Source organism: Macaca fascicularis, chromosome 7 (assembly GCF_037993035.2).
Source record: "Macaca fascicularis isolate 582-1 chromosome 7, T2T-MFA8v1.1".
Classification (NCBI taxonomy): Eukaryota; Metazoa; Chordata; class Mammalia; order Primates; family Cercopithecidae; genus Macaca; species Macaca fascicularis.
In genome coordinates, this window is record NC_088381.1 from 136343412 (window position 1) to 136358958 (window position 15547).

General features: G+C 41.7%; 1 protein-coding gene across 8 annotated transcripts in view; it reads left to right on the forward strand.

Moving 5' to 3' along the window:
• RAD51B (RAD51 paralog B) overlaps nucleotides 1-15547 on the forward strand; it is an 850300-nt gene that overhangs the window by 617774 nt on the left and 216979 nt on the right. For all 8 annotated transcript variants that reach the window (XR_012415889.1, XR_010587847.2, XR_012415888.1 and 5 more), the window contains exon 11: nucleotides 11533-11611. Coding sequence is in view for 3 of the 8 variants with exons in the window: in XM_045397566.3 (XP_045253501.2) it covers nucleotides 11533-11611 (79 nt within the window). In the remaining 5 variants the exon portion in view is untranslated. The remainder of the gene's footprint in view (nucleotides 1-11532; nucleotides 11612-15547) is intronic.

A 15547-nucleotide genomic window follows, 5' to 3' on the forward strand; every position in this document is an offset into this window, starting at 1 on the left:
AATGACAGGCATATATCCTACTTTATCAATAATTACATTACATGTGAGTTGATTAAATGCTCCAACCAAAAGGCAGAGATTGGCAGAATAAAGTTTTTAAAAATGATCCAAGTATATGCTGTCTACAGGAGACACACTTTGAGTCAGACACAAATAGATTGAAAGTAAAAAGATGGAAAAATATATGTCATGCAAACAGTAAAGAAAGCTGAAATGGCTATGCTACGATCAGACAGAATGGACTCTAAGACAAAAATCATTACTGGAAACAAAAAAAGAGAGATTTTATAATTATAAAAGGATTGCTCCATCAGGAAGACATAACTAGAAATGTATGTGTACCTAACACCTGAGCCCCAAAATACATGAAGCAAAAACTAATAGAATTGAAGGGAGAAATAGAAATTCAATGATAATAGCTGGAGGGTTCAATACCCCACTTTCAATAATGGATAGAACAACTAGACAGAAGTTCAACAAAGAAATAGAAGACTCAACACTCTATGCCAAGTAGACCTCAAAGGCATCTATAGAACACTCTAAACAACAGCAGATACATGTTCCTCTCAAGTATAAATTAGAATACAAATTGAGCCTCAGTAAATTTAAAAGATTGAAATCATACAAACTTCTCCAATCACAATGGAATGAATTTTTTTTTATTTTATTATTATTTTTTTGAGACAGAGTCTCACTCTGTAACCCAGACTGGAGTGCAGTAGCACGATCTTGGTTCACTGCAACCTCTGCCTTCCAGAGTCAAGCGATTCTTGTGCTTCAGCCACCTGAGTAGCTGGGATTACAAGCATGCACCACCACACCCAACTAATTTTTGTATGTTTAGTAGAGACAGGGTTTTGCCATGTTGGCCAGGCTGGTCTTGAACTCCTACCCTCAAGTGATCTGCCCACCTCGGCCTCCCAACGTGCTGGGATTATAGGTGTGAGCCAACATGCCCAGCCCTGGGGTGAAATTAATAATCAGTAACAAAAGGAAAATCTGGAAATTCTCAATTGTGTGTGAATTTAAAAACACAGACACACACAGACACACCCCTAAATAAGCAATAGGTCAAAGAATAAATCACAAGGGAAATTAGAAATGAATGCAAATGAAAACAAAAATGCAACATATCAAAGCTTATGTGGTATAAAGCAGTGGTTATAGGGAAATATACAGTTTAAATGCTTATGTTAAAAAATAATTTTATTACATGTATATTATACCTAAATAAAGCTGATATTAATGTAGAAAGAATTGGTGGCCCATATTTTTGACTGTATAAATTTGCATACTACCATATATTTGTAGTCGATAAATTTTTTCTGATTGTGGTATAATTCAAGAAGAATTACTAACACTTTCAAACCACATGTAAAGTTCACTGAAAAAAAAACCAACATGGTTTTTAAATTGTATTAATAAATATTAAGCTTATAGTTAATTATATGCGTGCTAAAGCAGAGAAAAGTGTACTGATGTTTGCAATTTAGTTTGAAATGTAATAACAACCAGAACAAAAAATAAGATGGGTTGACAGATAAATAGATATGTGATAAAAAACAAGTGTAATAAAATTATTTTGGTTCTTGTTTCTGTTTTTTGAGACAGGGCCTTGGTCTGTAACCCAGGCTGGAGAGCTAATCATAGCTCATTACAACCTCAAATTCCTGGGTTCAAGTAATAAAATGTTAATGGTAGAACCAGTTGATATGTTTATGGGTATTCATTATAAAATTCTTTCACTTTTGTTGTATGTTTGAAAAGTTTCATAATAAAATGTTGGGGAAAAAACAGTAAACTCAAAATGTCATTCTGACCCTGAACTATTTACTATTCCATAATTTACTAAGTTAATATCCTACAGATCACAAAAAATTAATGTTTTCTTTAAGGAGCCCTGGCTGTTTTCTAGGCAATACTTTCTTATACTTTGGGAACCTGATGTGTTATATTATTGGTAAACATTTTGAAAACGATCACCAGAGAGGTGTTATACAAGAGCATAATGATATTCTATGAGGAAATAGGATCTTATAACCTCAGGGTCAAGCTTCCTAAGAGACTCTTCCCAGAGTCTAGAATTATATTATTTATAGATTATTTTATTGTATTGTATGTTATTATTTATATTCTATTTTTTAGGGATTCAGATCAGCTTACTTTATGTCCCCTAATTTCTGTAGAAAAAGTTGGGAAGTAGGCTACATGTAGACAAATTAATAAATTCATGCCTGCTCAAATACAGTTCATTTTTCCATCCTGCCATTTTCCAGCACTATATTACTTCTACAGATCTTGCTCTTCTATTTTGAGAAGGCAGTTTAGATGCCGCTAAACTCATTCTCTGCTCTCCCTGCATAATCCTGCAAAGCTGCTGGTGTTGAGGCTTCAGTGTTCCATGCAGAGTGATTTTCCAAGTGATGAAGCAGATTCTAATCAGTCTAAGATCCAAATACAGACTGGGAGTTGGACCTCTGCCACCTTTCCCTCCAGCTCTCGCAACACAATGGGGAATTCCTGTGAGGATCACTGGGTACACTTCAAGCTCCCCTGATCCTATGGCCTCATTCCAGCCACAGATCTTCCTGTCTGGAGCATTTCCGGCCCTTCTGTCCTTTGGCTTGGAGAGTTCAGCTCAACCTGGGAAGGGACAGAAGACTTTGGGGTTATCAAAAGCCTGTTGAATTATCTGATGCAAGACTAACGGGTTTGTTTGCCTCCCTGGCTCTCTTCCTGAGCTTCAAAGCAGCTGAGAAAACAACTTTTTTCTAAGTCTTGGACAAGGAGGAAAACCCTGGCATGAAGGATTTCTGTCGCAGACACTTGGCATAGCTAGAGGAAAGGTTTGTTTAACTTACCAATGGGTTTTATTAGCCTAGGACTCCAGTTGAAGTGAGATAATAGGGTCCCTGTAGAAGGACATTTCAGTCAGTGGACTTCCTCCCTAATTTCTCCACAGGACCCTTGCATAGAGATGAAAGCATCAGACACATTCAACAAGGAAATCCCCACTGAATTTATCAACGACCACATAATCTTGCTGATCATGAGGGAGACTGAGACAGGATTAAAAAACTAGCAGGACAGGAAATCGTGGATGGATGCAAAGTCATATTTGGGAGCTATCTACTTTAATTGCTTCTTGCTGTACTTCTCTTTGCTGAACGTATTACAGTCTCTGGGCCCCACATCTTCTAGCAGATAGTAGGGATAGAAAGAAAGCCAGTCCCACCACCTGCCCTTACAGGAAGAAACTCTTCTGCTTATACTTTTCCTCTGCCAGCTCATTCCACTCTTCCTTTCACCCCCCAACTAATGTGAGATTTGGGGTTGGGATGGGAAGGGGAAGGAAATAGAAAAGAGGAAGAATTCATGACTGGTGTACAGGAAGCCTTCCTGGCACAGGAATTAGAGAAGAGAAAGTAGAAGAATCAGTGCCAGCTTACCCTCAGCCTCATGGCTGCCTATTCACGTCTGCTTTCCTGGGCCACAAAGGCAAAACTCACTTTTTCCTAAGGTTGGGGCTGTATTACAGGAACTCATGTAAACTGCCAGGACCAGAACTCTATAAAAGCAGCCTCCAGGCCAGGCGCGGTGGCTCACGCCTGTAATCCCAGCATTTTGGGAGGCTGAAGCGGGCGGATCACCTGAGGTCAGGAGTTCGAGACCAGCCTGGCCAACATGGTGAAATCCGATCTCAACTAAAAATACAAAAAATTAGCTGGGTGTGGTGGCAGGCACCTGTAATCCCAACTACTCGGGAGGCTGAGGCAGGAGAATCACCTGAACCTGGGAGCGGAGGTTGCAGTGAGCCAAGATCGCGCCACTGCACTCCAACCTGGGCAACAAGAGCAAGACTCCATCTCAAAAAATAAAAAAATAAAGCAGCCTCCAGGACAGCCTGTGCCCAAGGTTCCTGATGTCTCTCTGCTGCCTGCCCCACACTGGCCTTCCTAGCCACCCATGGAGAAGGGCTGGACTGGGCTGTCTCAGATGAGGGCCACACCTGTACTTTAAAAAGCAGGACCCAGACACTATCCCTAGAAGGTGTCGCCATCCTGGAGAAGGCCTCGGGTTACTATGCCCAGCACTTTCTGTTCTGTGGCTCCTTTTCCACTTTCTGAGCCTCTTGGAAGTGGGATCAGGCCAGGAAAAACATGTGATGCTATAGCAAGCTGAAACCAAAGACTTGACTTTGGGCCTGGCCAAGCCGAGAATCTTGGCAGTGATTGACTGGGAAGCTTGCTGTTTTCTATGGCATTTTCTGAGTCCCCTAACTTTGGGAAGAGGGAACCAGATAAGTCCTAAAAATGGGTATGAATCAGTTGAGCTTCTGTGGGTCATCAGTTTGTGCATTTATTCATTCATTCATTCTTGTATTTCATAATGAAGCTTCTTTTACGTGTATAGCACCACACTAGAGGTTTGTGGGACCAGAAGCAGCAGCAACAAGAAGAATGGTCAAATAGATTATGTTAAATTGAGGTAACATTAACCATGAAACAGTAAAGAAAACTAATAATTAAAGAGTACAGATGAAGTGTGAAGGGATTAGAGAGAGAACACTTTAGGCTGGAGAAATCGGCTGAAGCTTCTGGAAGACACGACATTTGTATTTGGACTTTCAGGGATGAAGGGCAGAAGGAAGATTGCCAGTGTGGAAGCTTGCGAACAGCTGAGGCAGCCCGCACGGATACCCTGTCCAGCCCCCTTCTTTGTCTTGAATCATGCAATATCCATGCAGGGAAAAAAAAAAAAAAGCCCTTATTTGCTGTTATGTATCCTGCCTCATTTGATGTATTATCCCAGAAAAGTGGATTGAGTTGTATGTGGCAGATTGGGAGCTGCCATTGTGGTGGTCAAAAGTACAGACCAGGCAGTACAGAACCAGGTAGCCTGGGTTGGAACCCAGCTTCAGGACTTATAAGCTACCCACCTTCGAGGATTATTGTGAAGATTAATGTCTGTTGGTTGTTGTTGTTCTCATCAGCATTATTACTGTAGGAACCCTGGAAGCCTCCCCTACCCACTCCAGTCCTATTGCACTTTCTATCATTACAGACCTTTTCTCCTTTTTGAGAGTCTTATATTATAATGCAGACACACCTAAGAAGGCTAATGCGGGAAGATTTACCAGCCCTTACTTTAGGGGTAGAGATAATTAGTTGACAGCTTAGTTACTGAGAGCAAAATAGAAACCTGTGGGGAGGGACATAAAAGAAAGAGGAGAGAGTTTTCGGGGAGAAGCCCATGGGCCCCAGTGGCCAATTTTCCTTCCACGCTTTATTTAGAGTACACAGGCCTCTGTGTTTCCACTTGTCATTGGATTGAAACTTCCACACACCAGCATAGGGATGAAGTGAAGAACAGTGAGGAAGATGCCTGCCCGTCATTCTCGGAGCCCTCAGCTGAAAAGCACCACATTGGGCTCTGGAGAAGGGAACAGAGTGAGATTACAGAACATGCCCCGATCTGCTGAGTTCCACTGAGAATTCAGAGCTTGCCTCTAAAAAATAAACTGAGGGAGAAACAGGTAGCAGTATTTTAATAAGTGCAGATTTACAGAGTGTAAATTGAATCTGCCTGGCCCAGAGTGTGGTACTCAATAAATGTTTGTTGCTGGATGGATTGAATGCCCTAGAGTGAGGAGCACATAGTAGAATGTCACAGTGGAAAAAGCCCAACGGCTTCCCTGTATTGTCTGTCTTCTGCCACCAGAATGTCAGTTCCATAAGATCAGGGACCTCTCTGTCTTGTTCCCTGCTCTATCCCCTGCACCTAGAACAGTGCCGAGCACAAAGAAAAGAGCCCAGTAAATATTTGTGGATTGAAAAAGTGCATGGATGGGTGGGTGGATGGTACACATAACCAAAATTGTTTCCAGATGGTAGTGGGATTGGGGATCCAGCACCTAGTACATATTTGATATACCTTAAATGTTCCTCCAAAGAATTGGTGGATAGTTGGATCAATTAATCGAAACAGAGTCTCACTATGTTGCCCAGGCTGGTCTCAAACTCCTGACCTCAAGCAGTCCTCCTGCCTCAACCTCCCAAAGTGCTGAGATTACAGGCCCGACCCCTCCAGAGAATTTTAAAATATGGGGGATCCCTTACCTTGCAAGGATAGGTAAAGAGAGGAGAAAGTGTATTTGTTCCAGTGCAGTTAAAGCTGAGCTGGTCTGATATGAAGGAAATATTCAAGAAGAAACAATTTGGCTATTTGTGGGAGATGGGATTAACCGCCCACATACCACATACCTACCACATGGAGCCCCAGGCTTTCTGAGCCACATATGTCTACACTCATTCTTGCTCAGTTATATATTTCTGTGAACCCTCAGACTTCCAAAGCCAGCCTTCACACATTGCACACAGGTTTGAGTGTGATCAGAATTTTTCAGTAGGGCCCTGTTGTTTTACTAAGTAGCTAGGCCTCCCTGCAGGGTATCATGTATTGAAGAAGATAGAATGATACTTGAAAACTGCCTAAGTCAGACAATGATTAGAACTCCCCAGATTTATAGAATGGCTGAACATCTGAACCAGCACAACCTAAATTATCTGCTGGGGGTTGTCTGCTTTAGAAGAGGATAGTTTATAGTTTGAATGGCAGAAGGGTCATGGGGCATTAATTTGGATCAAAAATAGGGAGGAATCTGTATGTATCCACAAAGATACATGGCAAGCATCACTTTTTTTCCTGAAATATATTGGGCTAGAAAGCTAATTTACACTTCCCCTCACTAGTATATAATACAACAGAATCTTCAGGTTAGAAAACTCAAAAGCAATATGCATCTCATAGTATATACTAGTATATAATACTAGCATATAATATTACAGAATCTTCAGGTTAGAAAACTCATAGTAAAAGCAATATGCATCTTCACTCCAGTCCTCTTACCATGATGTTTGCATTGACGTGTTTGTGGTCATGGATTGCTTTGGACCTCCAGCCACCTTCTTGTTTGTCATTTTTTCTTTCGGAATTTGGGCCCCAATCCAAACACATTGCATCAGGCATGGTTTGCTGGGTGAGGAGGAGAGCAGGACTATCACCTCCCTTGTTCTACATACTATATCTCCATTGATGTAACCTGAGAACATGCTAGATTTTTGAGAATTACATCTCACAGCTGACTAATATTGAACTATAGTTAACCAACATTCCATTTTCTGGATGCTGAATTTCCTTTTGCCTGTTCCATAATGAATCATTGGTGCTCTGTTCTCAAGGACAAGGCCTTTCATTTAGTTCAATAAAATTGCATTCCAATCAATGTGTAGGATTTGTTCCAACATTCTAACCAAATTGAGATTTGTTTTGATATCATGATTATCTAATGTAATATATGAACTCTTTCTCTTAATATTTCTCTAAATCTTCTGTTACCTTCCCATCAGTTCAGCATCTCATCAGTGGGTTTAGTTACATGATTCACAAGTCCAAATATCACTTCTTCAGTGAGATGTCATGATACTCTATCCAAAATTGATGCCCCCACCTCCAATCCAATATACTTCCTATATTCTTTATCTGCTCTTTTCATCCATTGCATGGATACTCATCAAACATAACATTTTTATTTATTTATTTTGTACTTCTTATCTTTCTTTAGAATGTAAGCTCTATTAGAGGAGCAGTTTTTGTAAGTTCTATTCCCTGCTGGATTTCATATTTGTTGTATGGGTGTATTTGAATACATCAGCAATATCATTCAAATCAGTAAGACCAAGCTAGAATTCAGTACAATCTACTAGAGGTTGCTGCCCCTCACCAGGTTACTACTGACCTTTTGGTCACTCATAAGTCCACTTAATGGTATTAGCACCCAGCTCAACTTATCTTCACTTTATCCAGAAGGCTATCAAGAGAGTTTGTCACATTTTTTGCTGAAATCAGACATTTTGTGTTGGTGGTAGCCCTCTGATCTATCAATCTGGAAGTTCTTTTCCAAAGAAAGGAAATGGAATTCATCTGACATAACTTATCACTTCCTTTTTCTAACTGCACACAGATCATACTTTTGATGACTCATTTTAAATCCTGCTCCAGAAGGACAGTGTGTTAATCAGTGACCTGTCCAAACTCTTTGATTTCCGGCAGGGAGGTCCCTCTAGGTGTGAGATCCTTTTGGCTGGGGTTCAGGGCTTGTTCATAGACTGGCTATTAGAAGGTGGAGTTAGCACCACAGAGTTGGAAGGCTTAGGCTTAGATGCCATTCTTGTGTCGCATTGGAATATTACATTCTTTTTTTGTGGGTCTCAGCTTCTGCAGTGCATAATATAAAAATGGTATTATTTTTTTAAATATAGCATGATTCTTTATTTATTGCTATTTACACCCTTTTGGTTTCATGTCTAGTTGCTACATACAGACAACAAAGATCTGAGATTTTTTATATGTTTAGTTTATTTTTACTGCTGTTTGGATCTAAAGGATTTACATTTATCTTATCCATTTCCTTTTTTCCCACTCTTTCTGACACAGCTATAGTTTAGGCCCTTATCATCTCATCACTGAATTATTGGCATCGCCTCCTAACTGGCCCCACATCTCCCATCTCTTGCTTCTCCATCTTAGACTTCTCAATCAGGCTAATTGCCTAGAACCTGGCTACTCAAAATGTGGTCTGTGAACCACAGCATCAGCATCTCTTGAGAGCCTGTTAGAAATGTAGACTCTCTCAGGCTCCACTCAAAACGTACAGAATCAGAATGTGTAGGTCAACAGGACCCACAGGTGATGCAAACCCACATTAAAATCGAGAACCACCATCTTTTCTTCTACCATGCCATTCCCATTCTAAGGGGTATCCTTAAAATTCACATTGAACCGGGCTGGGCGCGATGGCTCACGCCTGTAATCCCAGCACTTTGGGAGGCCAAGGCAGGTGGATCACGAGGTCAGGAGATCGAGACCATCCTGGCTAACACGGTGAAACCCCGTCTCCACTAAAAACACAAAAAAATCAGCTGGGTGTGGTGGTGGGCGCCTGTAGTCCCAGCTACTCAGGAGGCTGAGGCAGGAGAATGGTATGAACCCGGGAGGCAGAGCTTGCAGTGAGCCGAGATTGTGCCACTGCACTCCAGTATAGGCAACAGAGCTAGACTCCGTCTCAAAAAAATAAAAAATAAAATAAATTCACATTGAACCATCTCCAAACTATCTCAGGCAGAAAGGGATCCCCCTTAATCTTCAAATGATATATTTTTGACATGAAAGTATAAATGCCCACCTTTACTTTCTTCTCATTGGTTCTGAGAATGATTAACTAGTTTATCTAGATAACTTTAGAACATTTGTAAAAATTACTGCGATTCAACTGGAGACTTTCTTCTGGTAGAAGCCAACTGATATATTGTTGTTTGGTGAGTGAGGGTTAAGGGAACCATGTGTGATGGGTTAGTTGGAAATGTTCCTATTATTTATTATGAATTTATTTTGTGTTTGACACAGTGACAGGTATTTTGCATACTTAATTTAATCCTCATAACAATCCCACTTGGGAAGGTGTTTTTATCAACATTTTACATGTGAGGAAACTGAGACTTAACAAATTTAGGTTGTCCAGAGTCACAGTTTTGGTTACAGTTCAGGCTGCACTGTAGTAACAAAGATAAAAATACAGTGGTTGAGACAAGTTGCTCTGCCCTGAGAGGACTGGTGACCCCAAGTGGGAGACACTGATGCTCTCTGAAGCCACCCAGCTTCCCTCTCTCATCCTGCCTTGTCATCCCCACAGTGTTGTCCACACCCATTTGCTTGGATCTGGTTCCTGCCTTGGGAAGGGTGAAAGGGAAAGTGAAGAGCACGCAGTTTTCTTATGAAAACATAATCCAGAGGTTCTACCTGTCATTTGTACTCACATTCTGCTAGTAAAGGCTTGGTCACATAGCCACACCTACTTGCAAAAGAAGCAGAGAAATGTGGAAACTTGGGGAGTTATTTAGTAAAGGGAAGAGGGGGAATGGCTACTAGAGGAAAATTGTAGGCTCTGCCATAAGCTCCTAGCCGATGAGTGGAAGAGCTAGATTCCAAGCCCATGACTAAAACCTGTGATCTTTCCATCACATTTTTCCACCACTTCTCATACTTGACAGCAAATATTTGTTGAATTGAGATAGGCCAAGGTATTATATATAAGCCTTTTGATTATTTGAAATAGTTTCTTCTTTCTCTCTTGCCTCCCTGATTACCTATACAGTTCAGGGTTCAAACTGTCCCTGTTTCTGATAATGTTTTTTTTAATTTGTAAAACAGGAAACTGATGTTAATCTTCCTTCAGTAGAAATACTGTAATAAAATAATCCACCAATTATTAGAGGTTCTGTAAACCATATGAGATGTGATAATGGCTTAACGATACTGATCTTTTAAATGACCAGATAACCATCTCCTTTAAAATAAGTGTTGTCTTAGGAAAATGCCATTGCTGAAAACATGTTTTGATATTTTGGCTGGTATATCAGTTAACTCTTGCTGTACTAATGCTTCATGACTCCACCACCAAAATCTCAAAGGCATGCAGAGATATTTAATTTGTGTATCTGTAGGTCTCCTGGGGGTCAACTCTTTAGCCTAGCCTTCCTGGCCAGCTCTGTTTCAGATATCTATTGCCCTCCTTCTGAGATAACAGACTAGCATGGACATACTTTTCTCTGACGATGGCACAAATGTTAAGAGAACAACTAGAAATACTTGAGGCTTTTTGAGGCCTCGGCTGGGAACTGGCACAACCTGTGTCATGCCACCTGGCAAGTCGTATGCCCAAACCCACAATCAAGGGCCATGGGAAATGCTGTACACCTTAAGTAAGAGAAAATGTAGTCACGTAGTAAAGGATTTGGTGAAGGACCAGAGCCAACAAAGAAACCTTCAATTGCTTTGCCTTTCACAAGTTATTTTGAATATTTGCAGTGATAGTAAATCTTTTAAAGGTACCTTTGAATTTTTTTAGTAAAACGGCTAAGTTTATAAATAAAATTAAAGAATCAAGCTAGGTTTATTTTTAGGCAGAAAGGTAGCTATTTAAGCATGTGTTGTAAAATAATGAGGCTTATTTCTAGAAGAATTGATTCAAGAATATGGCTTTTGATGGCAGAATAGTTGGAATAAATGTACAGCCTTTTAAGGTGAACACTTTGAAAGGATAACACTCATTTAAATATTGGGTTATAAAAATTCTTTTTTAATAAGGCTTGTTACTTATAATCCTATGTTACCACTTTGTCTCAAAGTGGGAAGGGGATGTTATAAAATAATGAGACTTATTTCCAGAAGAATTGATTCAGGAATATGGCAATTGATGGTAGAATAGTTGGGATAAGTGTATAGCCTTTTAAGGTGACCACTTTGAAAGGGTAGCACTCATTTAAACATTGGGTTATAAAATTTTTTTTTTTTAAATAAGCCTTGTGACTTATAGTCCTATGTTACCACTTTGTCTCAAAATGGGAAGGGGACTGAATAGAGGCCCATCCCTGATCCTTTGACTAATCCTAGAAAAATGTGCTTTATGTGCAGATTCTTATTGCCAAGTCCCCTCTGGCTCCCTTCACCTCATTTGTCTACACCATCAAGGAGGAAGGCCTGGTTCTTCAAGGTAAGATCCTTGGATTAAGCCATTTCTTTCAGCTGATTATGCTCAGTGCTGCCCATTGCTAGTGGTAATTACTGCTATGGTTCTGATAGAAGCTAGCTCTAGACAGAATCAAAAGCCAAGATGCATTGGCCAGTGATATTTACCCTAATGAGAGCAAGAGATCAGCAGTTGTGGCAAGAATTTGACAGAGAAGATTGAGGTAGGGCTGAAGGAGACCTACAGAATTTCCTAACAGAATGAGACAATCAAAACATGAGGATCAAACCAAGAAAGCTCGGAATTGCTACCACCCCATTCCTCTTTGCAGATCCTATGGCATGAAGTGGGCAATTATTCTGACACCAGCAGGGAGGTGAGGAGCCAATGCTGCACCAGAGCCCTCTTGCTTAACAAGCTGAAGAACCGTCTGGGTTGGCAGCCTCTGGGGCACAATATCATGACTCCATGAGCCATACTTCCCTGACTCCTTCTGGTTATCCTGTTTCCTTTTCCTGTCCTGTCCTGACATGGTCTTCCTGCTGGGGACCAGACCTTTAGGACCTGCACCTTGTGACATGAGCCTGGGACTTAGAAGGAGCTGAGTTCTTGCTTAGGGTAGAGCACCCTGAGGCCATGCCCTGGAACTCACTGATCTACAATGGCGGTTCATTTCTAGATGCTAGATACGCCAGTGGTTAGGAAAGGCACCGGAATGCAGGTCTTTCCAGAAAATAATTAACATAAAGGGGTAAATTCAAGCACTGTTAGAAGAGTCAGCCCACAAGATCAGATGTCCAAAACTGCTTTGCGGATGAGGAAGGATCCACACAGAAGTGCTCAGGATACACATCTGTCCCCCGCTGTTGGGCAGGAGACCCCACCCACAGAGATGCTTAAGTGAATATCTGGCCTCACCCCAGAGGAGCATATTGTCACTGCTGTCCATGGGAGAAGGCCTGCCCTGAAGGATTTATAAGTTAAGTATTTTTCCCAGGTTTGTGAAACAGGGCAGTCCCTGTAATTTCCCCATGGAGATACATTGCATTACAAAGACCTAGCAAGGATTATGTGGGGCAGGCTGGGGAGTTCATGCTTCTAACTAAGGAACAGGCTGCAGCCTTCCCTTTCCTTCCCCTTCTAAAATGTCTGCTTCTTAATGGACTCACAAAGCAGCATGTTTGTTTGGTGCAGCTGAGCTCCACAGCGGGGACTCTCAGGTCCACGAAATTTGGGGTGAGAACTACAACCTTTGGCTCTTAGCCTTTGACTTATGCTATCCAAGTTCCTTGGTAAATATTTTTTTTTACAATTGCAAATAGTGTTTTCTGACAAAAGAGCAGAGATTTTAAGACCAGATTAAGCAAAGCAAACAGCAGGCCTCTTTGTTACATACTCTCTAAGGGTGTATAACTAATAAGCAATCAGAAAGCTGGACTTTTATTTACCCAGTACACAGGGTGGCATTCAGCTCTTCATTTTTAGAGGCTTTCTTAAAAGATTAGAAGTATAGTAAGTAGCAAATTTAGATGAAGATTTCAAGAAATTCTATGGAAGACTACAAGATAATTTCAGGAGGAAAAGAGTTTGTTCTGCTCAGATGACCTGTATGAAGAGCCTTGATGTGATACATGCACCCTGATCACTAGGCATTTTGTTAAATAGCATTTCTAAGCCTGGTCAAATTTGGATAACTTTTGGGATAATATTTGTGAGAACAAGAGTCACTGAGTTGCCTCTCTAATGCTCATTGCTAAGATCATGATTTTAAGAGGGAAGAGAAAGTTATTTAGACAAAGTAGAGCCTGGAAATACAATGAATTGGTAGAGGTTAAAAAAAAAACTGCAAGGAATGACTTTTCCAAAAAGTTGGAAAACAGGGGAGAAAGTGGATCGCTAAAGGAGGCTGACCTGGAGCTGTGTCTGGGAAAGATAAAAATTCAGGAAAATGTCTTATGATTCAAGAACAACAACCAGTAAGTAAAATGCTTGGTTGGGAGACCTTAGAACCTCACCTGGGTGCTTTCTAAGTTGTTTTCTCTCTCCCACTCCCCCAAGCTACACATCCCTCTCTGAGGTTTCCCAGAAGCAGTGGAACACCTCTGCTTTTACCAGCAATGCCCCTGAAAACAAACCTCTTGACACGCCCCGCCTTCTTACTGTGTGCTCCCAAAGACTTTGGGAAAACAAAAAATGCGGGTCCCCAGAAAATGCAGGTCCCTCCTTTATTAGAAAGAACCTTTGGATTTTGCTTTCAGCTTTGTTATGATCTTGAGAAAATATCTGGGCCTTGATTTTGTCAGCTGGAAAATGAAAACATTAACCTTGATTCAAGGCTTTGAAAACTGTCGCAACCCATTGGTGGGTCATGAAGTGAAACTGATGAATCACAACCGGCATTTGAAAACCGAGAGAGAGAGAAGACAGAAGAAAGAGAGAAGAAAAAATACCAGATGATATCACACATATTGTATCATTTCATAAAATATTTCTTGTGTGAGTGTGTGTTTGTGAATGTGCGCACACTATGGGTTTCTGTGGGGGCCGCAGCATAAAACGTTTTTCTTACATGGATTGTTGTAACCAGCCTGCAGCATCTCCAACAGCCTTGTCATATCAGCTTTGTCCGATCCTCCTAGGCAAGGATGTACTCATCATTCCCTTAGCTCAGCCCAGTTGTACCCTTGAGATCGCCACATACTGCATCATCAAAGCTAATTTTTCCCCCTTCTTACCAGATGACTGAACTAAAAGACACCTGCACGATTCCCCAGGTTTAAAGCAAAGAAACCCTTGGTCCCTGGGTGGAAAACTTGGAAAGTTACCATCAGTCAAGGCCAAGTAGCTTTCCTTCCATGAGGAGTTGCACCGGCAGGTGAGCCCCGAGTTGGTGTGGAGGTTGGCACCTGGAGCTCTGGGTGGGATATGCAGCCTATGTCCAGGGACTTAGAGACAGACAGGGCAACTCCTGTGCTGCCAACTAGAAGGGAGACCGCCAGCCACTATGGCTGACATTCGGTCTTCAATAGAGCCGCCTGGATGGTGGAAACAAGCCCACCACACTGGCTACCTGTAGGGGTAGGGAATGATCCCTCGGTGCCTTTTATCCCTTAGCAAGCCCCAAGATGCCTACTGGCCTGCTAGCCAGGAGATTTTATAATACCTGAAGAACTCCTGAGTGCCAAGCAGAGGGAGGGAATAAAAGGTGAGGGCAGAATTCGATTTACCAGCTCCACAGGCCATTTCCCTCACCGGTTCTCAAGGATTAGGATGCTGAGAACAGTCAGCAACTGGGGGCCTTCTACCCTTTCCTCCCCTTTGTTCCCTGGGATGGGAAGGACAATAAAGCGGCAGGCTGGAGAGACTGAGGGGCTGGTTAGAGATTTCTCAGGCTGCTTTTTGAAACACTTGAAGGAGCCGGTCCATGCTATTGTTGTAGTAAAATAGAAAGCGGAACTATTCTCTTTTTGCAAAAAGAAGAAGAAGAAGAAAAAGAAAGAAAGAAAAAGTAAATGAAAGAACCCCCCTCCTCCCAGCATCTTCAGGAGGCCTCAACTCAGGCCATTAACATGGTAATACCATCCTGTTTGCATCTTCTTTGTCTGTCCAGCGTTTGTCTGGGATCCTGGCCTCTGGATGCTGGGCCCTGGATACTGGAAATACTTAGGCCCCAAAGGAAAGGGAGCTCACAGCCACCAGTTTCCTGAGGGTTTGGACTCTGAGAGGGGGCTAGATCCCAGGCAGAGAGTTGAGCCTCTCTGTGCAATGAAGTGGGAAAGGCAGAGGTAGGAGGGGATCTCATGAATCCATTTTTCCTTTGGTCCCCAGAGTTCACCATGCAAGTCTCAGTGCCTGCCAAGTGAAAAAGCTTAGCGGTTTGGCTAGCTTCTTAGAGTGATGCTCAGGTGTGCTGGGGCCTAGCGGAGAGGGAAGAGCAGGAGTTGGTTCTGGGAATCAGCT